Genomic DNA, 26,435 nt, shown 5'->3' with positions numbered 1-26,435 from the left:
AGACACAAAGCAATCTTAAATATCTTTCCACTTACCAATTGTCCTGTATGGATAATTTTTTGTAGTAGTGAATAGAGGTTACTAATCCCACTACTCCTGTGCCAATTCTAGCAGATATCTCTAGCCCTATGAGTAAGGGAATAAACTGAAGAGCTCTCTTGTGTCTGGTGTGTGCTGTTATTGGGATAGGCAAACTTTGGTTGTTAAGTAAAACATCAATTTAAGGAGTAAGGAAGACCAAGTTATAGAGGCCAGTCTGGTTTTCCATAGGCAGGGGTAAATATGAACCTTACAAAGGAATAAAATGCCTCAGAATTTGGGGGGGGGGGGGGCACCAGAGCTGTGGGTCTGACACAAGTGTATGTCTTAAGTTCTACTAAAAGAACTATTTTATTTTCTTTTAAATGCCCAGGTACCAAAGTACTTTGTTTATAACTGTTTTTTCTAGGTGCTTAAGACCAAGTTGGTAATTGACCTTGCTCCTATCTATTGTTAAGAGTCCCTTGAGTTCCCTCAGGGGTTCACTCTTGGGGAACTGGAACTTGAGAGCAGCCTCTTAGCTCTTTTAGTGCCATCTGCCAGGATGGGTCAGGGTCTCCTTATGTGACTCCAATGACCCTCCTCTTTTGCAGCATGTGCACTGGTCAGCTTTCTATTCTCCAGGTCTCATAGATCCTCCTGATTAGGAGGTCTTGTGGCCCAGAGTTTCAAAGCTCTTACAGAAGTCCCCTTGTTCCCTGGGTTTAAGCTAACTTGGAGGGGAAGAGACAAATATTGGCTATTTTTCTTGGCCCTTTTATTTCTTTAACTTTAGTCTCTAAGCTTTGATCTTAAACATCTAGCAAGCCAGTTTCACCAGTCTTAAAGTAAGAGTATTGTGTTTTAACTTTAATATCTATAATTTCACAGTGATTTACCCCTTCTATTTAATTTGGTTTAGTATTAGTACTGGGAGTTAGCCTGTCTTTCCTCTGTAGATGATGGCCTATTATCTCAAATTATCTTAGGTTGTTATTTTAGAAGTTGTACTTCTGAAGGCACTAACAGATAATAGTTATAGTTCACAAGGAAAATATAAAATGAAATTAACAAGAGTAAAAACATATTGAGTTTGTATAATAGCTATGAACTAAGAAACATAATTTTATAATCCCAAATCTTTACCTTAAACTTCAGTTTGAAGAACACCAGATTGCTAAAATGTTCTTCTAAATCTTATACTTTAAAGACTTGTATACTTGGAAGATAGGAACACACTTAGTAAACAAAGAGGCCAGTAAAACACCACAATTACACTGATGTTTTTATATTAACCAAGTTTAGCTTTTAAAGAAAAATTCAGAATCTCTAATGTAATGTTATACTCTAACAGTTGTTGTTTAACCAGAGTTGTACAAACCCCAATTCCTTTAAGACCAGTTGCTCTAAAGAATAAAATTAACAGACACAAGAAATTATCTTGATAGATAAGAGCAGATTAATGTTTTAAGAAATCTTTGTAACTTTAACCCATAGATGATCAAACTTTGGTTTATATCAGTATGTTAATATTTGACTTTAGGAAAAAATCTTGAACAACTTTAACTGAGTTTGCTACTTAAACACAACCAACTTAGTTACACACAAACTTTTTGACATTTGCCCTCCACAAAACTTTTGCAACTTACTTAGACATTTTAGAACTTTTTACTTTACCACACAAAAGACTTTCTATCCAGAAACATTTCTTTTTCCTTCCACTTTCCATATTAAAATATATTTCCATACCTAGAACCTTCTTGTATCTCTTTCCTAGCTGTTGACCCCTTTTTAAATTTACATCTGAAACAACCTTATAAATGTCTGAATTTAGATAAATTACACTGCTTTAATAAGATGGAATACTTTACGTTTTATAGTACTTTGAAAGAAACCTATTATATTCTGTATAAATTAGGTCTGATAGAATCTTAACTCTTAGTAACCTTGTTTTAGTGAAATCACAGAAACAAAGCAATCTTAAACATTTTTCCACTTACCAATTTATGAAAACACACATAATGTTTAAGCATATTACCTTATGAATTTTGAGAAGTTAAGAATACTTGATTTTATATTTAGCAGTTGGTATTTTAGCACTTTAACTTTGTAAATTAATCAGATGTCTCTAACAAACATTTATAATTAATCCCATTTATGTTAAATCTAATTTACTCATTTTAAACTGTAAAAACCAAGATATCATACAAGTGTAGTTAATAGTAATAACCATCTCTTCCTTGTTGAAGAAAAATCCTAGAAACAATGGGTATTACATTCTAGGAATTTTATAAAAACCAAAACTCTATTAGTTGTCTTATCGCCTAGAAAAACTAGTCAGTTAGTCATTTTAAAGACAACTTTACTCTGATCTGTTATTAAATTTAACCCCTCCCCCTTTGTGTGTGTGTGTGTGTGTGTGTGTGTGTGTGTGTGTGTGTGTGTGTGGTGCTGGGGATTGAACTCAGGGCCTTGTGCATGCAAGGGAAGCACTCTACCAACTGAGCTATATCCCCAGCTCTAACCCCCCTTTTTTAAGTCATGTGAACTAAAGATATTTGGATCATTTATTTAAATTTCAATTTATGAGTGTTCATTTATCTATATGTCAATTTTGATATCATGTACATAATATATGGACACAAGCACATATGTAGACACAACAATACAGTACACAGGTATGCACACATACACAAAATAGGAGACAGGGATCTTGTAGCTGTTTGTTGTAAAAGGAAATTTCCCCAATGTATTTGAGAGCTAACCCTTGAAAATTGGCCTCTGAACAAAGACAGAGTATAAAAACCTGTATAGTTATATAAAATTTGATCAGAAAAATATATTAATTTAGGCATGAATGATCAGATATGAATTCACCATAAAACCATGAGCTCAAAAATATAGAATTTTTTAAAAAACAAGAATTTTGGGGTGGGGGGGGAATGACATGGCCATAATTAGTAAAGCAGCACACAGAACATCTTTATCAAATCAGAGTTTACTTTTGACTCAGATTAGATTGAGTTCTGGTATTGAAAGAATTCAAGAGAGCCCTGAAGTTCTTAGAGAATGATTCTCAAGATAAAGAAGACTTGTATATATGAGATAATTAGATTGCAAGAGGGAAAAAAGCCAACCATTTAGGTCTCACAAAAGGTTTGGATTTAAAGTGACACATTTTTGCCCCTTTGGTCCCAAATTAGTTCCCTGCAAGCCCTTGCAAACCTTGCAGGCCTCTGCAATTTACATTTCAATGCAAGCATTGGCAAAATAGAGATCTGACAGAAGCTAAGGGAAGGTGCTCTTTTGAGCCTAGGGCATTTCAAACCTTTTTTTTTTTTTCTCCAGTTGGTAATCAGGCCAGTTGGATGCAGAAAATTATTAAGCATCTCCTTTATCTCAACTGTGATTAGATCATCCCCTACTATTACTTTTGAGGATGAGGCTCCCCTCTGAACAAAACTAAAAATGAATAAGTGAAAAGAAATATGGGCACCTGAGCCAAGCAAACCATCTTTTTGGCTAGGGGACAGTTCCCCAATGCCGGAGACTTTAGGGGTCAGCTGTTTCTGCCTTTCCTCCCATGACCTCTGGATGGGGCCTCACTCAGAATGGAGGATACTAATTTCTTGATAACTCTTTTAACTTAAAGGAGGATATTTGCCAGCTATTTTTGCCCTTGAAATTTCTTACATGTACCCTTTGTCCTTTTGGGTTCTCATACTCACAGGACCATGATCTCATATTATGCTCCTCAATTTGATGTTGGAGGCAAGCCTGTTAGTGCTCTGGGTGATGTCTCCACTAGAGAGAATAAATAATTTGGATTCCTGAACTAGGAAAGATGAGGGGTAGTTTTACTGAGACAGATTTTCTGTTCTTTTTCCTGCCACATGAGGGGAGTACAGGAGAAAGTGTCTTATGAGAGCCCAGAGAAGGTAGTTTAATTTTAAAGCTAAGGGAACTCTCTCTTGAGACTCTCCCAGAGTTTCAGGATTTGGTCACAAAAGTCTCCTCCCTCAAGGAAACTTGGTTCCTCCTATCTACGTTATTTTGGGCCTGCATTTCTCCTGCAGTGAACAGGTAGTTTGCTAAGGAATATGACATATGCTGTCCTTAGAGACCAGGCAGGGCTACAGGTAAATATGTTCTTGGAAAAGAACACATGTGGGGGTCAGCACAGTGGGCCCATTTTATAGAATTATTACACACAACATTTAGTATGCCCTCTCCTCCCCCTATCTCACCTCTCTTTTCACTGCCCCCTCCCCTCCTGCCTACATGATTAGTGACAAATGCTGGACCAGAGGTGGAGTGATCCAGGGGCAGGAATGAAGTCAGGGGTACAGGCAGGAAGAGAGCAGCCCAGCAGGCTTTCAATTCATTAATGTCTCCTTGTAGGGAGGAACAATTCCCTGGAGGCAGGTCACCTTGGCAACAGGTGGAGGAGGGGGAAGTGTCCTGAAGGTATTAACACTTTATTTCCTCCTGAATAAACTCCATCTGTCTGATCCAATCATTTATTACCTACACTGACTGTCTTTTTGTCTCCCAGTTTTAATCCCCCGCTCTGAAAATGGAAATCCTACTGCTCTAAAGGAAAATGGACAATGACCACTCTGGCTGCTTCAAGGTGAGAGGGGATGACATGGGGCAAGCAGTTTGGATTTCCCTTTTAGGAAAGTTTTGGGTCATTCGGAGGGTTCATGGCAAAAGTCTGGTTTGGAAAGGACAAGTTGTAAAGTCATCTGGGGGTTGGTACTTCTATGGGAGAAGCAAAAAGACATGAGCACTGGAATGAGATTAATACAAAATAAATTTTGCAGCATCTGGAATATGTCAATTAATATTATTATGATGATAAAAACTAGTACTATCACCAGGAGATACAAGAGCTAAGTTGTTCCCATAACAAGGTCAGTGAGGACAAGGCCTTTATCTGGGAATGTAAGTCTTTAACATTTCCAGAGTTATTACAACACTTAGTTTTATAATGTCACAGATGCCCCCCAAAAGATGTAGTAAAGCTATCTAATGTCATCTGATTTTTACAAAATACCTTTTTATTGGCATAACCTCTGTGCTTAGTAGAGAGATCCCTTTATTTCTGTTACTTAGGGCTTTCTTAGTAGGTTAAGACTTTTATGAGCCACTTTGCATCTTTTACTAGTAGACACAGAAACACAGATCAAGTCACCTATGTGGGAGGATAGGAATATTTGTCAATCTCAAATTGACTCAGAAAAAACTTGTGATTCTGACATTCTCTTTCGATAGTTATCAGGCATTCCTGCCTCTGAAACTTTCCTTTATGGCCTCCAGCTTTATTTACTTTCTACTGAGGACTCATCTACTATCTTGGGGGCAGTAGATGAAGAAGAGGGCTGGGGATCAGGACCTGATCTAGGAGGCTTATGGAGCAGGGAATCAGTGAGAATTAATTGTAGTACAGAGCAAGGTTGGCATAATGGGGCCTTGAGTGAAGGTAAAAGAAAGGTTGGGGTGAGGAACGTCAGACCATTTGCCATCATCTCGTTGCAGGAAATTGTCTAAGTCTTGGAGGATTTGGGGATCAAGGTCCCAAATTCTGAATTCAGGCCATTATCCTGTGTAAGCTCACCGCTCAGGTTTGAGTACAGGCATCTGTAGATGGGAGTGACCTGCTAGAGCCAAATGGCCTCCTTTACCTCCATCCGCCATCATTCTGTTTTCCCGGAAGCAGCTCCTACCAGTCCCCTTTGTTCTATACTGCTATAAATAAAGCAAGTGTGACTCCTTCCTTTGTTGTTAGAGGTGGTCCCTTCTGAATGTCTCAATTGGTCATGACCCTGCTTCAAAAATATTCTTGCCTTTTTGTCTTTATTTCTGATATGTATATTTCTCAGCTTTTATTTCACAAGCCCGTCCCTCTAACAGGAACCCTCTCCCTCACCTACATAGGATGTGTGTGAGTCTACTCCACTGGTATTTCTTTTATTATTTTTATTCCCTCCCCTTATTTTGGATTAGCTGGAAGAAGCTATTTTGAAAAGAACATTGAAATGTAACTGTGTCTTCCATGCAAAAAAAAAAAATTTCTTTTTTTTTGAAGAAGCAGCTTAGTTACTTGGAGAATTTGTACACTTGAAAAAACTATCAATGATAGAGCACTTGCCTGGCATGTGAGAGGCTCTGGGTTCAACACCCAGCTCTGAAAGAAAAAAAATCTATCATTATTGTATCAATCAAAAGATATGGAAAAATGTACCTGGAATGCATTTTTTAAAAGATAATAAGTAATCATGTGTGGCTTGAAGTAACTGACTGCTAATAGAGGAAATAGAGACGTACCTTGTTAAAGACAGGCAAAGGAGTATTTTGTTTTAAAGTGGATTTAGCTTCTTAAAAAAATAAAATATAATTCTTATTTAGTGGCAAGTACAAACAAAGCAGTGAAGAAGTATGGTGCAATATCACAAGCATTTGCCAGAGATAGTCACCTTCAAGCACAATGTCAGCAGAGACACTAGCAGCAGTGAAGGAGTAAATCAAGCTGGAAGAGGTGAAGGTCAAGATGAATTTAGATTCCCAGCATATCACTCATTCCTTCTTCGCCCACAGGAGTGAATTTCCCAGGTCCCTCTTTGCTGCTGGGACTTATATAAATTAGGTAGAAAAGCACCCAATTCTGTGTGTGCGGGATGTATTGTACACATCGAATCACATAAAATATACAGGTACTGTTTAAAGTAAAAGAATAAAATGAACACCCATATCTAGGTTAAGAAATAGAAAATTACCACTTCATCAAAAGATGATTTGTGCCTTGTCCAACATTCCTTATTTTGAATTTTAGGTTAATCATTCTCTCATTGTTTCTGTATAGTTTTATTATATGTATAAATGTCCTTGGACTACCAACATATTGCTTAACTATCTTTTGTTTTTAAATGTTCTGTAAATGGGGATCATATAGTTATCATTCTTCCAATCAGCATCATAGGTTTGTTTGTTTGTTTGTTGAGGCAGGATCTCACTAAGTTGCTGAGGCTGGTCTCAAACTTGAGATCCTGCTACCTCGGCCTCCCAAATCACATGGTGCACCACTGCACCTGGCTAACATGGTTTTGATAAGATTTTGTAGCTATAATTCATTCACATTATTATCAGTACAGTAGTCCATTGTTTGAATATGCCATAATTTGTCAAACCACATCTCTACTGATGGACATTCAGGTTGTTTCCAGTGTGGGACTATTATGAACAAGACTTCTTGTACATTTGTGTACATATGTTCTGGTATATAAACCTGGTAATGAAATTGCAGGATTCCATGATTTGCTTCCCAGAGAAATGCCTGTGTCCTTTAAGAGAAGATATTCCCATTGGACCTCATTTAATCCCTGTGGAATGAGCAGCTGCATACAGGAGCATTGCACAGTCACCATTACTGGGCAAGACTTAAGAGCGTAGGTTGTTGACCTGAGTCTGGGGGTGACTGAGATTTGGGTCACTGTGGTAACACATGTAGGAAGCTGTGCCTCAGAGAGACTCTTGGGGTTTCCAGGACACCTTGTGCCTCAGTTCAGCAGTTTTTGCAGTAGACAGACAGGACCTAATATTAGACGGAAGTTCAGGCTCAAAGCTGCCCATTAGTTTATAGATAGAGGGCCCTGAGACAACCAGGGCCAGCAGATGGCACTCTCTGGAAACCAAAAACTCTGAAATTCATCTCTTAGAGCATCCCTTGAGTTCTACTAGCATAGAAGTAAGCACAGAAGGCTTTCATGACTCTAATTAGCACAAGTGCTAGATATTTTTCATTTGTCCCTCCAGATACACCCTCCACCTTCTCTTCTCTGTTTTGTGCGTAGGAGATGACAGTAGGGCCCTCTCAACAGCTCTCTAGCTCTCTGCTCCAATTGAGGTCTGATATGGTTTAGATGTGGTCTCCCCCAAAAGCTCACAAGTGAGACAATGCAAGAAGGTTTGGAGGAGAAACAATTGGGTTGCAAGAGTCTGAACCCAATCAATGAGTTAATCCCTTGATAGGAATTAAGTGAGTGGCAACTGAAGTGTGGCTGGAGGAGGTAGGAATTGGAAGTATGGCTTTGAGGATATATATTTGTATCTGGCAAGTGGAAACTTCTCCTTCTGCTTTCTGATCAACCTGTGAGCTGCTTCCCTCTGCCAACTCTTCTGTCATGAGCTGGGAGGAATGGAGTCTGCTGTCTGTGGACCAAGACCTCTGAAACCGTGAGCCCTCAAATAAACTTTTCCTCCTTTGCAGTTGTTCCAGTTGGGTCCGTTAGTCACAACCAAGAAAAAGCTGGCTAAAACAGGGTCTATCAATGAGGTTTGACCATTAGCAGAAGAGAGGACAAAAAGAGGACTGGGGAGGTCATTAATTTCCCTGATCCCCTTTCTGCTGGGTCAAGAGGACCCATTCTGCTTCTCTTCTAGAGTTAGAGTCCTGCTAGACACTTCTCTCCATAAAGCATCCGGGGAGCTTCAGTACACTCTCCCCTCTCTCCTTATCTCTCTCTTCTCTCCCCCATGGAAACTCCATCTCTCCTCAATTACTAAGACTGGTCCCAGTTGCTTTTTCTGACCCTACCCACATCTCTTTATGTAGTCCCTTTGTTAAACCCTCTTCAAACTTTTCCACCAGAGTAGGCTATTTCCTGCCACCACCTGCACTACAAGTAAACTTGTAAAGGCCATTAGATAATTGCTTTGTGTCTCCTTAATTGTTGTTTAGGACACAGAGTAATGTGAATTTGGTAAACAAAGGAGGTGGCACAAAATGTCCTTGCTATAGTCTTTGGACATAGCTTGGAAGGGAAATACAGAGTGAATAACCAGACTTTTTTGCTCTAATTGTTTATGATTTGAACATTGAGAGAAATATGAATTATTTTTATTTTTATTTGCACTAAGCTGGTAAAACAACACATATGACTATATTTATTTTACACATCTATTTCTCTTACCAGCCTAGGAGTATCTAGAGGGTAATATTCAGCTCTTAATGAATATTAATATTATATCAACCTTCGGATGGTAGATGTTACAAAAAAATTTAATTGACCATAACTGAACTGTAAAGACCTCTTTTTGTTTATAATCCCCTACCAGGTTGAAATCTCATCCACTCAGGCTAAGTATAAAAATAAAATAAGGCAGGGATAATTGAAATATTCATTATAATTGTTTTCATATCTTCTTGTTTTCTAAGACAGAGTAACAGCAACTTGGTAAACAAAGGAGGTCGTGCAAAATGTCATTAGAAGTGTTTTTAATCAAATATTGAAAACGATGCATAATTAAGACATCGTTTTAAAGCAAACAAGTACTTAAAAGGGGGTGTTCCTTGCTCTAAAGTAATTTCCCTGACAAGAGCTAAATTAAATAGCAGAGCCATACAACCATTACATATGCTAACATGGCCAACTCTATATTTGACACCGAAAATTGCCGCATATTTACTGAAACAAAAGGTCAGATCACAAAACAGTGTGTACAGCACGATCCCAAATTCATAAAGTATTCATTTCCATGCACACTGGAGGAAGGATCGTTTGGGAAAGAGTTGCTTATTGCCTCTTGGTATGTGAAAGCGTGGATTTATTTTGTTTACTCTTTTTACAAGTACATTTTTATAAATGAATGAATGGTTGCTTTTCCACGGGTGGAGAGAAAGCAGGAGGGGCCAGTGCAAGAGGACTGCAGGAGGAGGTGATCCAGACGCTCCCTGCTGCCGGCGGCTGGGCGCGGGGCGCGCAGAGGGGCCTGCGGGATGCACAGAGGGTGCGGCGAGCCCAGCTCAGGGAGAGGGAGGAGGAGGGGGCGGAGGGGGGCGGGGCGGGGGCGGAGGCGGGGCCGCGCTCTGGCGCCGGGCGGGGCCGGCGGGGCCCAGAAGGCAAAGGGAAGGAGCCGGGCAGGGCCATGGCGGCGCCCAGCGCGCTGTTGGTGATGGGCGTGAGCGGCTCTGGAAAGTAGGTCCGGGAGGCCGTGTGCGGGGAACCTGGGGAAAGCAGTGCGCCGCCGGTCTGCCGGGTCCGGACCGAAGGCCCCGGGGAGCCCTCACCTTTTGCTTTGCACAGGAGCAAAGCGAGGCCCAGGGCACCTACTTATGTCCACCTTCCAGCCTGCTCGCCCAAGCGCCGGGCCGGGGACCAAGGGAGACCTCGGGTCTCCGCGTGTAGAACTGAGGCTCTAACCACGCCAGCCAGGGTCAGGAAAGCCCTTATAAAGAGGCGGCTGGGGCGCAGAGTGAGTGACAGGTTATCCACGTGAGGCCCGGCGGTTCTGCCCCACCTCTCTCTAGTGGCTCAAGAGGATGTGAATGCCCAGGGTTGGAGCGTCTTGTCAGACTGGGCAGGAGGTTGGAGCTGCGTCCCAGGCTCTTGCAGACATTTGTGGAACTGGGCAGATGGCTGCCACCTCGTGAGATTTTCTGGACTTTTCTGATTTGGTTAAGTGAACTAAGGAGCTGGGTTTCCTCCTTTATCAAATTAAAATCACAGGAGACATTGTTAATATGGAGGGTGGCTCCTGGGCGTTTGGAGAGACTCTGGAAAATATGCAGATTCTACCCAGCCAAGCTGCTGGTCCATTTGGGGATTAGGGAGTTAGCTTTTGGCTTCCTGATAAAATCAGAATCTGTGTCCTTTATTTAAAAAAAAAAAAAAAAAAAAAAAAAAAGCTACTGCATTATCCAACCACAGGCAGCAAAGACAAAAAGTAACAAAATAACTTTCTAAGGCCTAATAATATCCTAGAATTTTCTGAATCACAAACTACCTGTTTGGTCAGAAGTATGTTAAAGGCTTTTATTCCAGAAAGTAAGTTTTAACTTTCCAAAATTATCTTGATCTTTTTAGCCTCAGAGACAGGAAATCTTAAACTGAAATTGAAATAAAACACAGAGCCCAGGGCTCTCAGTAATAGAGTGCATGTGTGGGCTTTGATCTCCAGCCCTTAACCCCACCCCCAAAATAAAACAAAACGTGACAATCCCAAGTTGTCCTATGATTTGAAGAAAGTGGGGAGTGTAAAACTGTTGCCATACTGTAATGTAATGAGAGCTGAGTTCTAGGTTTGGGATCTAATGCTGCCTGTGTGCATAAGCTTGGGCAATTCATCTCCTGTAAGCCTTGGGCCAGATAAGGGGTGAGTAAACCTTGTTATTTACAGCTCATGCTATTAATGTACTAACTACTTATTGAGTTCAATCTTTATGTCATTGTCACATAGTAAACAGGGCACATGAAATTCCTGTCCTCAAAAAGTTTAGATTCTGGTATGGCAAAGAATAGATTAAGAACACCTATACAGTGTGCTGGCTGGTGACAGATGATCTAGGGAAAATAAAGGAAACAGGATGGTCAGAGGAGGCTTCTGTGAGGAAGTGGCATTTGAGACCAAGTGAGGGAATAAGCAAGGAGGATAGTACTGTAGCCATAGGGGATAGCACATGCAAAGGCCCTGAGGCTTAACTTCTTCCAGGAGCAGAAAGGCTCAGTGAGAGGAGGAATGGTGGGGGATGAGGTCCAAGAAGCAATGCAAGTGAAGAGAAGTAGTCATGTACTGAGAAATATTTTGAAGGTTAAAGTCCAAAAGATGTTTTTGTGACTGGGTGCAGGGTATGAGAGGGAGAAAGGATGGGTCAGAAAGACGTGAGTTACTGAGATCACCAAGAGAATATTGAAGAAGAAACTAGCAAAAGATTGAGCCCTGGAACTCTGATGGTTAAAGGTCAGAGAGATATGTCCCATGTTGCTGACTGAGTAATAAAATGACTGAGAATTGATTTTATTGATTGTAGGATGTAGCAACAGTGAATTCTTTGGTCATTTCTGTGAACACATCCTAGGGCCCTGCAGGATTTTTTAATTATACTTCATAACATTTGGAAAAATAATTGCCACAGCCTAATGGCTTAAGAAAGCAATAATCTCAGAACAGAAAGGCTCCATTTAAAATACTGTTAAAACCTCGAGAAGTATACCTAGTTAATGTTTTCACTGTCCCCACCTGCCCCCGTATAAGAAATTTTTTTCATTTACTGATATAAGTGTCCCAAGCAGTACCTGGCATATAGTAAGTGCTCAGGAAATATTTTCTGACTTGAAGAATAAATGAACTGTTTTAGCTGTTAGCTTTCTTTATATTTTGACAGTCTTAGTGAAGCCACCTTCATCTTTGGTGGATCAAGTGGTCCTTTAAAATCTGTTGATCCCTTCCCTCTCCTACTAGCCTGATGTCTTAATTTTCTTGTTCCTGATTTAGACCAACCTACTGGGAGACATTTGGGCCCTGACGTTGGGTTTGTAATGCTAGATATGACCAGTCTCCACTGAACCAGATACTGTGTCTCATTTCTACCAGGGTCCCTGGTGCACGTCCAAGAGTCCCCAATTTCGGGTTGAGGAGATTTGGATGGAACAGCAGACAATAGCTTTTCTCCCTTCTCTCTCCTTCCTGCTAATCTACACCCCAAATCTGCAGCATTCCTTTTAGATTATTAGTGACAGCTCACATAGTCATTCATAGTTAACGTATGTGATTTCTTGGTCTTCGATGTGATTTCTGTTGTGCACAGCTCTGGCTTCATCAGGCATGGAGTTCACCTGAGTTGGTGATTTGCCACCAGACTGTAGCATGTCACCCCTGTGGCCTTCAGTGGAGCAAATATAATGGGAAAGGGTTTGGTTCTCCTTTAATCCTTTGATTACATCAAGGAGCCAGTCTCGGTTTGATACAAATGTACCTTTGACACTGTGTAATACCATTTTTCTCCCCTTTGGGTACCAGGATACCATTTTAAGGAAAGAAAGAAGGACAGGACTCTTGTTAGGCAACAGTGTCCTACTAGAACTTAGTCACATTGTTTCGTTTTCATTGTATACATCTTTTTCATTGCCTTCTATTTGCGGTGACCAATGCCTATAAACGGGAAGGAAAAGGTGTTTCTTTAAAGTACTTAATTTTTAAAAGTGAAGTAATTAAATAAAAATAAGTAATTGTAGGAGGTTGTGCAAAACTTGAGAGACCACAGGATGAAATGCTGTAAGGATACAATGGTCTTTGGGCAATACTTCAGAAATTGAGAGCAAGAAAGGACTTGAAGTATCACTGTCTGCCAGTCTCCATCCCTCGCCCATGGCACTAGACAGTGAGCCTCAAGAGGGTTGAGACCATTAGATCCTGGGAACTAGTAGGTGCTCAGTAAAGACTCACTGATTAAAATGCAGATTGAATGGATAATTATATGCCTTAGTTCCCTTGAGAACACTGAGGATTAGAGAAACAGGCAATTTTCCCAGAATCATTTAGTGGCACAATGGTGATTGTGGGCTACTTCTCCCTTTCTGAGTTCCAAGCCCTGAGCCCTTCTCTCTAGTTCCCACTGCCTGTTGGGGTACAACAGATGTTATCAGATGCTGTGTACAGAGAACATGTAACTCCTAGTTTAAACAGGTGCTGGTCATTCTTGAGTTATTGACCCATGTCCTCTATTTTTAGAGTATATCTTTTAAGCCCTAATGATTTGATGCTTCTGAACTTTGCACAGATGCTGATAGAGCTTAAATCCCCCATCGGACTCCTCCCTCCAGTTTCCTCAGCAGAATTTTATCATTTTATCGATTCAATATTTTCTTTAAAAAAAAATAACATCTACACAGCAGGAACCAGAGCACTGATTATTGAAGGGGGAAAAAAAATTCAGAGGTTTAGTGAGATCTGATACATTGCCTTTTGAACAGGAAGGCCAGTCTCTAGACCCTAGGGTCAAGGATATCACCACTTAGGATCACACAGGGATTGACATTTTAGCATGGCTGCACAGACACCTGTTTCCTAGGAATCGTTGTGGGGAAGGAAGTACTGCGAGGGCAGTACTTTGAGTATGTTGAGCGAGGGCAGTAACTGAACATCTGTGTCCTCTCCACAGATCGACCGTGGGTGCCCTGCTAGCATCCGAGGTAACCTGTTTCAATGTCTCCTAACTGTGTGTCCCATTGTGTTCTTGTCTCTTTGCTTCTCCCCCTTTCTTCTGGCCTGTGGTGGTTTTGTACAGACAGCTGGCTTTGGAACCCCATTGGAACAATTCAGTTTTTCTCCTTGGTAATTACAAGTAGTGGTGAATGAAGGGCAGGGGGCATTTTCCTGCTGTATCTATCGGGGATGTCTTGGGCACCCAATGGGGAGGAGGGTAACAATGTTGTTTCCACACTGCCCACTAGTAACATAGCCCTACTTCCTGCCACATACACTCTTTTTCTTTGTTCTTAAAGCTTGGATGGAAATTCTATGATGCAGATGACTATCACCCAAAGGAAAATCGATTGAAGATGGAGAAAGGGATACCACTGAATGACCAGGTAACTTCGGCTGTCTGCGTCCAACACACCTACTCTGCCTGGTGTGCAGATCTCTGTAGTGCTTGGTGTAGTGAAGTTCCTCAGTCATGAGAGAACCAGAAGATGGGCGCTCCAAAGGCCCTGCACCTGTCCTGCACCTCTTAGCTCGGACCCTGACTCTCCTGTGAGCTTAGCACTAGGAGCAGTGTTACCCTCCACCTCAGCTTGGGAAGGGTCTGCCACAGCACCTTGTCGCAGGATCTCAGTCTGCAGAATGTAGAATCTTCCTGAGAAGACAGAGACTCCCCTGTGTTACAAACCAGGGGAAGGTCCTCATTTTCTCCCAGGTCCTATCAGCCAACCACCATCACCAGAATCTGACAACCACTCCAAGGCCAGAGTGGTCTTGCCAATTCAATGTAGCCATGTCACCCCTGCCTGAGATCCTTTAAAGGCTTCCCACTGATCTCAAAGTCTAGGCCAAACACCTCAATTCCTAAACACGTGCAGTCTGGCCTCCATGCCCACCCACCCCCAGATGATTTATTTTAGGTGCTGTGAGCCACCCCTCCCCCATCTCCACCTGAGCCACCCTCTCAGTTCCTCCTGCTACCGTGCCCCTCCCTGAAGGACCTTTGTACCCACTGCTGCCAGGAATGTGCTTCCTTTCCTCTTCCCAGAGGGAAGCTGCTCATCCTTCAGCTCTCAGCTCCCACACCACTGCCTCAGGGAAGCCCTCCCAGACTGACCTCTCTAAAGCCTCCATGATGACCCCTTAGAACACCATATACCTGTTGTCCTTGTCCAGTTGCAACTTGGCAATTGATAGTGTGAGAATGTAATAGTTGTCTCTGCAACTGGACTTTACCCACAAAAGGGCAGGGACTGTGGATTTATCTGTTAACCCCAAGCCCTGACACAATAAATGTCAGACCATATTTATGTCCTGTTTTGGAGTGAATGAATTCTTGAATGAATAGCCCTCTCCTTTATGCACAGTTATGAGGCCACATCCCAAATAATCTTTCTCAAACTGGAGTTACAAAGTCTGCATTCACCAGCTTAAGGACCAGTGAATGTGAGAGAGACCCAGAGGGCCAGGTCAAGGGCTGGGTCCACACAGCAGCAAGGCACTTACTCTCCGTGCTAAACTTGTCCAAAGGGCAAGAACAAATGGAACTGGCCAAAGACCAACCCTTGTTTTGCTTTTCATTGGCCTCAGCTCACCCTCTAATTGTGTTCTCCCAATTTCATCATCTCCCTTTGCTCTGCCTTGAGGGGTGGAGTCACTAAACCATTATTCAGACTGTTCTAGAGCTAGAACTCTCTGAGTGGCACTTCTCCCTGTTTTGGAAGGTGTCACTTGAGTTTGCAATGCTTCAAGCCTTGAGCCGCCAAAATGAAGTTTGTAACATTTGATTTTAGAAGATATAGGAAATAGGACAAAGGAACCATGAAAGAGATTCAGGGTAATAATTTAAATAATACTGATATTATACTAGAGATAATAAACAATATAGGCAACCTGGCCCTAACACCAGGCTCATGTGACCTTCAGTAAACGGTTTAGCGTCTTGGTGCCTTATTTTCTTCCTGTAGATCTGGAATGGTAATAGGACCTATTTCAATGGGTTCAGGGAAGAATTAAATGAAGTAATGAGAAAAATGTGCAGTATAGTGCCCAAAGCATCCAGCAAATATCACTTTTTTATTACTATTTCTAATGGTACACATAGACACACCAGAAACCACTTATCCACACAAATAAAGTAAATCATTTTTACAGGATGTATTAAATGTAACTATGCTGGTGTTATTTTGTTCCTCTTTGGTGAGTGAAGTAAAAGGTAACAAACTAGAGCATCCCAGTGGACAGAGGGGTTTTTTTGTTTGTTTGTTTTTTCCACCAGGGATTGAACCCAGGGGTACTCAACCACTGAACCACATCCTGAGTCCTATTTATTTAGTTAGATACAGCATCTCACTAAATTGCTTAGAGACTCACCAAGTTTCTGAGGCTGTGATCCTCCTGCCTTAGCCTCCTAAACCGCTGGGATTACAGGCCTGTACCATCACTCCTGGCCCAAACCAACAATTAAAAAATCATTGATCTCTGTTGTCCACCAGGGAAACTTGTTATGTAGGCTGTCTGAATGGAGTGGGTAGTATCCAGAAAAGGAATTTTTATACAGGAGAAAAGATTATTGGTCACTGGAAGAAACAGGTTATAGTAATGCCCCCTTATCCATGGGGATTACATTCCAAGACCCTAGTAGATACCTGAAACCGTGGGTAGCTTCACACCCTATATGACAATGTTTTCCTGTGCATACATATCTATGCTAAATTTCAATTTATAAATTGGGCAAGATAGGTCTGGGGTGGTGGCTCAGTAGTAGAGCACTTGCCTAGCATGTGTGAGGCACTGGGTTTGATTTTCAGCACCAGGTATAAATAAATGAATAAAATTTTTTTAAATTAAAAAAATAAATTGGGCAAGATAGGAAGTTAACAATAACAAAATAGAACAGTTATAACAATATGCTATAATAAAAGTCACTTAAAACTTGTGAATTGTTATTTGTGACATTCCATTTAATGTTTTTGGACCATGGTAAACTGGGTAACTGAAACCTTCGAAAGGGAAGCCACGGATAAGGGGGAGCTCTGTACTTAATGAATGTATCCAGGAGAAACTGCATGTCAGCCAAACTTAAGGCAAACCAACCTCAGATCGAGGAGGAAGAACAGCAGGTGTTTTACATACTAGACAAGAACTGAGGGAGTCTAGGAGTGAAAGTGTGGGTCACAGCTGTGCTGGCCCTGTGCCCCTTCTGTTGCCCTGGCAACTAGTCCCATGATGCCGTGCTGAGCAGCTGTAGGATGTGGATCAAACTACAGTGTCGGGGGCAGAGGCGCAGGTTTGATTTTGATGAAGAGTTGGGGGATTTGGGGAGTGTTTTATGCTCAACTGAGCTAAGTTGAGCAGTCAAGGGCTCCTTGAGGCCATTTAGTTTTAAATTAATTAAAATGAAATAAAATGTGAAATTCAGTTCCAGGTTGAACTGGTCGCATTTTATGATCTCAAGAGCCACTATGTATAGCTACCCTATTGAATGATACAGATCTAGAACACTTCCATCATTGCAGAAAGCTCCAGTGGACAGTGCCAGCATGGAAGGATATGCCCCCCAGGCTGTAAAAACGTATTAGAATGACGATGATGGTATCAATAAAGAATTCCAAAGCTCCAAGTCAGTGCACTTCGTCTGCGCCAGTCCCATGCTGTTCCACAGTGAGACCCAAGTACACTTCAAAGTCTGTTTGAAAAAGAGAGCTTTCATAGTACAGCAGCTTGGGAGGCTGAGGCAGAAGGATTGTGAGTTCAAAACCCGCCTCAGCAACTTAGGCCCTTAGCAACTCAGCAAGACCCTGTCTCTAAATATTTTATATTTTATAAAAAAGGGCTGTGGATGTAGCTCAGTGGTCCAATGCCCCTGAGTTCAGTCCCTGGTACAAAAATAAAAGGAAAGAAAGAGAGAGAGAAAGAGAGAGCTTTTAAAAATAAAAATTCTCAGGGCTGGGGATATAGCTCAGTTGGTAGAGTGCTTGCCTCATAAGCATAAGGCCCTGGGTTCAATCCCCAGCACTGCAAAATAAATACATACATACATACATAAATAATTCTCCTTACTGTAAATGTAATGTTTGCCCCTGTATTAAAAGAAATCTGGGGGAAAAAAATCTGAGTACCAAAAATTATTTAACAGATATATTACCCTTGGTCTCCCCTTCCAAAAGTACTTACTAATTGAATTTTGTAGTTTTCCTTCATTTTTGCTTTTGGCGGGGTGGGGGTGGGGTTGGGGGGGTAGGAGGTGTTCTTTGTAAATGCATCCTTTCCTTTGTGTACTTAATTTCTGCACAAGGTAAAACCAACCCCTCCTCCCTCCTCCCCTCATGCTCTTTCCACCCTTCCTTTCCCTCTGCCTCCCACAACAGAGCTGACACCCTCACCATCTCTTCCTCTTCTCCAAAGACCTATCACCCGCTTCCAGAATGCACTTTGTTTCTCTATTTGTGTCCATCAGAGCACTGAAACCATAGACCAAGGAAACCTGTGGCCTCCTGATGTTCCAGCTTAACTCCTGGTAGAAGGTTTACTGTGCTATCTCTGAGCCCTGGGCTGGGGTGGAGGTGTCCTGTGCCTTCCCCATCCTTGCATGTGAGGACTGTGGAAGGTGACATGACTTTGAACATCAGAACCAGCAGGCAGAAAGGCAAATCTGGGTTGTTTCCTCCTCTCTCACCTCAGATATTTTTTGTGGGTTGGACACTTGTCATTTATTATACTGTCCACCGTATCTTGTTTGGAGGGCACATTGCTCTGGGAATTTGCTCCTCCTTCTGGTTCCAGTTTCTTCATCTCTAACAAGATATAGATCTCTCCCTTCTTCACAGCTGTTAAGAACATACAGTGTGGTGCTCACACACCCAAGTTCTTACTCCTGCCCCTACAGTAAGGTCTGAATTCCTTAGCAGGTCACTCAGGTCTAGACCAGCCAGTCCTGACAGCATCTCCCGACACCCTCACACTTGGCTCCCCAGACCTTACTCTTCAGAGTTAAGTAGCTAACTTTTTCACTTCCCCAGGTCTCAGGATACATCTCTATGCTCCTAGTCTCAAATTATCCCTTCACCTGCTTGGCAGGCCCTTCTTCAGTTGAAATCTTCCTTATCCTTCAAGATTTGCTCTTCCCAAGGCCTTATCAAAATCCACCACTCCCCCTACCATGTAGCTGTGACCCTTAGCATCTCTCTTATCACCCTCATCACTGCCCTTGCCCTACAGGAGACTTGAAAGCTTATCTCTCTCTTCCATCAAGCTGTGATTCCTATGAGGACAGGGTCCATGTCACTCATGTTTATATCCCCAGTGCTCCATATGGTGCTTTGTTCATTATTAACATGTTTGTGGAATTAAATTCCAGTGCCTATCAAATTCATAAATTAAAACTCTTAAAAATTCAAAGTTGGAAATAAAGTTAATTGCAACCCTTAAATCATCCCAAGTTTATGTTCAAAATGAAATTGTATTCCTTTTCTTATTTAAATCTCAAAGTAGCTCAATAAATTATATAGTATACCCATTTTACAGGTAACCAAAGAGGCACAGAGAAGTTAAATAACTCGAGCAAGCCACACAGTGAAGGGAGTCTCTCTAACCTCAAAGGTCATACTTTTCCTGTTAGACTAATGACCTTGATAATTCAGAAAATATGTGATTCCCACAAAGTGAATCAGGGTTGGTTAAATGGAAAGAAAAGGGCAAAAGTGAGGGTAGGATGGGGTGGGGGACTGAATCCCAGGGTAGGAAATAAAACTTGTACTAATTATGCATGAGGCTTCAAGACCCTGACTCCCTATTGTGTTACAGCCTTCTGTTAAAGGAGCTGCCTTAGAAAATATATCTGAGAAGTTCAAATTTTTAAAAAGCTTAGAAATAACAGTATTTTCTTTTTCATCTCCACTAGTTCATAAATGTGATAGGAAAAGTTTGCTAATTACAAGAGGAATGCAAGAAGGAGAGGAATTTAGAACTGTGGGATCTAATGGTGCCTTAGAAGTTAACTCAAGGACTCGGGTATACCTCAGTGGTATAGCAGTTGCTTAGCGTGCACAGCCCTGGATTAGATCCCTAGCACCGACAAACCAAAACAAAAAAGTAACTCCAATTCCAAGTAATCATGTCTAGAGTATGGACCCAAAACAGTGTTTCCGGCCCCCAAACATACAGTCAGTACTTGTAAATAGATGAAGGAAGGTGGAAATCCAAATCTGTGCTTGAACTGGCAGCCTCTGCCCAGGAGCAATTTTTCATCCCAAAATACAGTTCAGTCTAGTTGCCTATAATCCTTGAAACCCTTCCTCCTGCTTCCTACCAAGCCCAGAAAACACTATATTGCAATTATTGTTTTAAGTTGCACAAATGTAGCCCTTCCAGCTTTTTGCTCCATCAGATTCTCTAGAACATCTAGCTGCTGAGAATGATGTCCTGTAGAATCTTGATAATAATAAACATTAAATATACACGTTTTTTTCCAAGAGTACATAGAGTCTCCAACAGTCTCTCCATACTTCTAATTTCATTAGCAGAGTTCTTGTGGTCTGCAAATTGGGAGCTAGTAGTCCTCATCATCTTGTTAGTGCATTTACAAATAACCACACTTGTTCACTAAAGGCACTCAGACAAATACTGACATAAACAGATATTTCATTTGTTGAATCCATTTAAGCTACAATGTGTATACATAGAAATAGCTATTGTAATTTAAGTAATGGTTTTTATTAATTTTATAGCTGTTATCCATTAAGATATAATTGGTATAAATGGCAGAGCTGTTACTATTAGATTTCTACCTTGTATGAATTTTGTAGCTATTGCATTTGAACTCCCAAGATCTCTGGGTGAAGTGTGTGCCTGAAGGTAAAGTCTTAGAGGTCTATGATTAGCAAAACTTCCAGGATCCTCAACCCACACGATGCTTAGAAAAAGTAATTTGTTTGATATGAAGAAAAATATTTGTAATACTCAGCTTTCAGGAGGGTCTGTGGTTTGCTGAGCACAAACTGATGACCTTGGTAAAATAAACTTTGAATTACTCTGAATAAGAAATGGGAAGCCAGGCACAATGGCGTACTCCTGTAATCCCAGTGGCTCAGGAGACTGAGGCAGGAGGATCATGAGTTCAAAGCCAGCCTCAGCAATGGCGAGGTACTAAGTAACTCATTGAGACCCTGGTCCCCAAATAAAATACAAAAGAGGAATGGGGATGTGGCTGAGTGGTTGAGTACATCTGATTCAATTCCTGGTACCCCTGCCCCTGCAAAAAAAAAAGGGGGGGGGGGGGGAGCCTGAGCCCAGGGCAGAATCTGGGAGCTAAAGGTGCTCAGCTCAGAGCTAGGGAGCTAAAAAGGCTCCTCATGGAAAAGATCAAGAGAAAATTAAAATGACCTAATGCTTGGCCAAAGTCTAAAGCAAAATGAGAAAAATCTCAAGTGTTAGAATCAAAATAGCAGGATTGAACTAGGCTGGAATAACTCCTTCCCTGGTTTTGAAGCTGCTTAAGGCCAGGAAGGCAGGGGCTGTTATTTTGATATCCCTAAAGAGATGGGAGAAGAAGCCATAAGCCAATATAAAGGACAAAGCTCAGGTATCTAACATAAAGTCTTTATTTGATGGCGGCCAGTAACAAAATATGGAAAAAATATTCCTTCCCCCTGGACTCAAAAGCAGCAAAGAATCTGGTATTTCCTCTGGGCCACAGGTGGGAAAAGGCATCCTTGAGAAACCAGAGACCCTACTAATCCCAAATGCACATTATAATGGCAGATAGACACCCAGCTCAAAAGCTGATTTTAAAAAAAGTTTTTCATCTTTATTTTTCAATGCAATATGGTCAATAATCAAGATGTAACCCAGGAAGGAGGAGAGAACCATGTCTAAAAGGATTTCTCTGTGAGACACTACAGTGTTTGCTGTGTAAACTTCCTCTGTTTTCTCTTTGTCAAAAATACAAATTTCCAACAATTCATTTATCTGAAGAGAGTTTTGGAAGGTTCAAACATTGGTCTAGGGTATATGTGAATACCCCTTTGCATTTGAGATCCAAAGTACCTAAAGAATATAAGGAAAGCAGCAAGAGATGTGTCAACATATCAAAACAAGGGAAAACACACAATAGGGATATTCAGGGAGGGATAATGTAATGGTACTTTAAGGTAATTTTAATTATTATAAAAAGAGCCACTGAAGGGCTGGGGCTTGGGGCTCAGCGGTGGAGGGCTTGCCTAGTACATGAGAGGCACTGGGTTCGATCCTTAGCACCACATAAAAATAAATAAACAAAATGAAGGTATTGTACTGAGACGAATGGCTCAGTGGTGGAGCACTTGCCTAGCGTGCATGAGGGTTCGATCCTTGTTACCACATACAAAACTGAATAAACTAAATAAAATAAAGTCATTTAAAAAATGAAGGTATTAAAAAAAAAAAAAAAAAAAAAAAGAGCCACTGTCATCCAAACCAATAAAATGTTTCTGTGGTTAATGGCCCACTGACTTGGCCCCTCTGCTTGATGCATGACCTACTTCTCAAAACCACTGAATCTGAACATCTATGGACATGACATAGCTGTTTCCATGCAAACTACACCTGGAAGTCACTTTGTATCTGTTTTAATTTCAGGACAGGATTCCATGGCTTTGCAACTTGCATGACATTTTACTAAGGTAAGACACCATGGGGCCTTGGTGTCAGCCAGAAAGTAAAAACTCCATGAGAAAAGACAGGGGTCACAAGTCACAACCAGATTATGATAAAGGATCCCAGAAATAGTTCACTTTTATCAAGTAACCAACACAGATATCAACTAACCATGAACAGCACATACGTTAGTTGGGCTCTGGGGACATTTCTCCCACCAGCTCCACCATTACTAGCAGGGAGTCTTGACCAGCCTTTCACTTTCCAAGGCTGTCTCTTAATCTGTAGAATGGGAATAAATACAGTCCCTACTCACAGATTATTGTATTATGCATGGATTATGTTCTAAAATGACTAATACACAGTAAGTCCTCACAAAATATTAACCAGTGTCACCTGTTTTATGTAAATGTGTGATTATATACATTACCAGAGTAGGCTAAATCATACATTAAGTTATATAATAATTCAAGGACTCAGAAGAGAGAAGAAGATGCTATAGCCTATCTCAGCCATTACTTTTTCTCTTCTCTACTTCAAGTTGTGACAACCAGGAAGGACAGGGGGTCATTTGTCAGTCAGCAAATAATTGGCCACCAGGATTGGAGAGGTCAGCACTGTCCAGCTCTCTATCATGCCTCTAACAAGACCCCTCCACCTGGGGCCTTGACCCCACCGGAAATTCTGATTGGGATGGATAAAAAGTGGGAAATGGGTTATAACTTTCTGAGATGCAGTCATATTTTATCAAATTAATACTATATGGGCCAAATGAAGTTAGAATAAAACAGCCTGCTGTTTTCACACCCTATGGATGTGGCTGGCAGTCCGTCTTTGCATGGGCTTAGGGTTTTGATGTAGAGAGCTCCTGCCAATCTATTGATATGAGAGTTGCTTTACTGTAATACTGACCAGTAATCAAAGCAGAAGTGACGATCCTCAGGAGGACATAGATCAGACTTCTAGACTGAGAATAAACAAGCTTACATCATGGCCCTGGGGCAGAGCTATGGCTGAGCCCATGTAAGTTTGGTTCTCAGCACATTCCATCCAGTGGGTCCTAGTCCAACTTGGCCATAATATCAAAGGGAGGCGAACTTTCTGTCAGCTACTCAAACCAGCATTTACCCTCCACCTCTTAACTCTAGTCACAGCGCAGCCCCAAAATGACTGCCAGCCACATACTGCAGCCTGGTGGAGCCATGGCGCACTCTCTCGTGTGGTCTCTAGCCACAAGGGTTTCTCCTTACTGGTGCTGGGTCACAGCCTCTGTTTCTGGCTCCAATTTTCTCCTCAGTACATCCTTGGAAACTTCTCCCATCCTGTTCATCTCGCCCACACAGGGACTGACCCTCTCCTCTGCCCCTTTCTCTAGTTCTGCACTGGCAACTACTCCTGCCATTCACACCATACTGCAGAGTGTGGCTGGGGAGAAGCCAGTTGTAGAGTGCAAATCACTGAATGCCCTGCAGAGGACCTGATCCAACTATGTGCACTGCACAGATGCATGCCAGCAGCCCCTGTCCACACACTGAGACTGAGCCATGTCCTGCACAGGAGCACGCAACAACACTGAGCTCCTCTGTATACCAGGCACCTCAAGCAATTTTCTTCCCTTAGGACAGCTCTGTGGCCGATAACCTCAGTAGTCCCAATTAACAGATGATGAACTGACCCTCAGGAAATAAATACTTTTGTCTGAGATTGTTCTGTTGGCTAGTGGAAGATCTTTAACCCAAGGCCATGTGTGCCTGATGTTTAACCTACATTTTCTGGCACTTTACACTGATAGAGGAGGAAGACTAGAGTCCTCCACCTAGAATTAAGACTGATTATTTTAGCTGGGTGCAGTGGTCCATGTCTGTAATTCCAGCAGCTCAGGAGGCTGAGGAAGGAAAGATCACAAGTTCAAAGCCAGCCTCGGCAACTTAGTGAGGCCCTAACCAACTCAGCAAGATCCTGTGGGGATGTGGCTCAGTGGTTAAGCACCCCTGGGTTCAATCCCTAGTACCAAAAAAGAAAAAAAAGACCAATTTATTTTAAATGTCTTTATTATTTATCCCCCTCCCCTTCCTTCATCCCTTCCTTCCTCCTTTCCTCCCTCCCTTCCTTCTTTCTTTCTTTCTTTAACAGAGAAGTAGCCTTAGGACAGCATGTGGTTCTAGCCTGTTCAGCCTTGAAGAAAACATACAGAGACATCTTAATTCGAGGAAAAGTTGGTGCACCTCTGAACTATGGGGAGTTGAGAAAGGAAGAAAAGCCGGCTGAGGTGCAGCTCCTGGTGATCCATCTGAGTGGGTCATTTGAGGTCATCTCTGGACGCTTACTCCAAAGAAAAGAACACTTTATGCCCCCTTCATTATTACAGTCCCAATTTGATACTCTGGAACCCCCATCGCCTCCAGAAAACTTTATCCAAATCAGCGTAGACAAAAATCTTTCAGAGATCATTGCTGTAATCATGGAAACGCTGAAAATCAAATGAGAATCATTTTACATCAGTGGTCCAGAACAGAATCAGTCATAGATCTCGATGCCATTCCAAATTTTGTTCCAGTCTCTTCATCCATACTGTACTCTAAATTATTCTTAAGGTTGAACCAAACATACTGTGTCAAGATACACATTTATATTTGTAGGAATTTGTGATGTGTTTGGCATCATGGGCTGTCACGAAGGGAGAAAAGGAAAGGAACTTTAAAAATCAAGCTTAAAGTTTAAATGATGCCATCAAATGATCAGAGGAAATTCTGTAATTGATGCTAGAAATCATTACTCTGTTTAGAACATTTTCACTAATGCCTATATTTTACAATAAATGAAACTTGACAATCCTGGGCATCCCCTGGAAATTGATTTCTGGAACAGAAATGTGCAAAAATGAGCTACTACTAGCAAGTAATTTCACACCACACACTGCTTAATCTGTTCTCTGTCCTTGAGCTGCAGTTCTAGCAGCAGCTCTAAGTTGAGGTCTCAGGTAACATGGGCAAAACAAGGTTTGCCCAGCTCTTTGAACAATCTAATGTAAATTTATCAGCAGCAATACCAAGTTCCTTGCCTTTTAGCTAAAATTGTCATCAAGTAACATTGTCTACGCTGATCAGCAGCTGTGTTGAGCAAGTTGTATATGGTACACTTGTGTATAATTTGAACACAATATTAAATGCTACTTAAAAATACAGTGGTCAGCAAAATCTTTCATGATAAAAAGGATCATTTTGTTAGAATGAAGATTGAAAATAATTACACCATAGGAAAAAAAATCTGTTTTGTCAAGTAGGGGAGCTGTCAAAATAGTTCATTTGTGAAGTTGCTACTCCATGTGTGAACTTGCAGAGTATTAGACCTGGGTACAGACCTCAGTGATCAGCCCAAAGTGTACAGCAGTATAGAAATATATAAGGTATGTGATTCCAGGTTTTAGTGTTTGAGGCACAGCATTAAATGATTTAATGCATGAGATTCCCCTTTACATTTCTATTACTCCATCTCTCTGAGGCATGGGGGATGCCTGTTTTGTGCAAGTGCCTTTATTCCTCCAGGACAGTCTGATCCTGTGATCCAAAATGGAGCTCTGCTTGCCAGAACTTACCCTGGGGTTCCCAGCCCTGGGTGATCATAAGTCAGCTGTGAGCACTCAGATCAGGGCTCTAAGCTCCCTCATATATTCACCTTCCAACAAAGAATAGCCATAGGCTTCAGAGTCCTATGGAATCATGGTCTCCCCACAATTTAAACACTTTATGTTGTTCTTATATTTATTGTTATTTTGCTTGTATTTAAGGACATCATCTTTTCAT

The 26,435-nt window shown here is 41.5% G+C and overlaps 1 protein-coding gene across 4 annotated transcripts; it reads left to right on the top strand.

Annotated features, from left to right (window-relative positions):
• Positions 1-9,788: 9,788 nt before the first annotated feature.
• On the top strand, positions 9,789-25,466 carry IDNK (IDNK gluconokinase). Of its 4 annotated transcripts, none has more exons than XM_079112339.1 (5): positions 9,789-9,807; positions 13,958-13,988; positions 14,301-14,387; positions 22,615-22,658; positions 24,766-25,466. In XM_079112339.1, exons 1-5 carry the CDS (start codon positions 9,797-9,799, stop codon positions 25,115-25,117), a joined length of 525 nt encoding a protein of 174 aa, XP_078968465.1. In that variant the 5' UTR covers positions 9,789-9,796; the 3' UTR covers positions 25,118-25,466. The 4 variants fall into 4 exon arrangements, with proteins under 4 accessions (XP_078968465.1, XP_078968464.1, XP_078968466.1 ...); XM_079112338.1 differs by lacking the exon at positions 9,789-9,807 and adding an exon at positions 9,880-9,995; XM_079112340.1 differs by lacking the exons at positions 9,789-9,807; positions 13,958-13,988 and adding an exon at positions 9,905-9,995.
• Positions 25,467-26,435: the final 969 nt, after the last annotated feature.

This window comes from Sciurus vulgaris (genome assembly GCF_902686455.1).
Source record: "Sciurus vulgaris genome assembly, chromosome: 15".
Lineage (NCBI taxonomy): Eukaryota > Metazoa > Chordata > Mammalia > Rodentia > Sciuridae > Sciurus > Sciurus vulgaris.
Note: the sequence above shows the minus strand (reverse complement) of the source record. Positions and strands in the feature narration are given on the sequence as shown.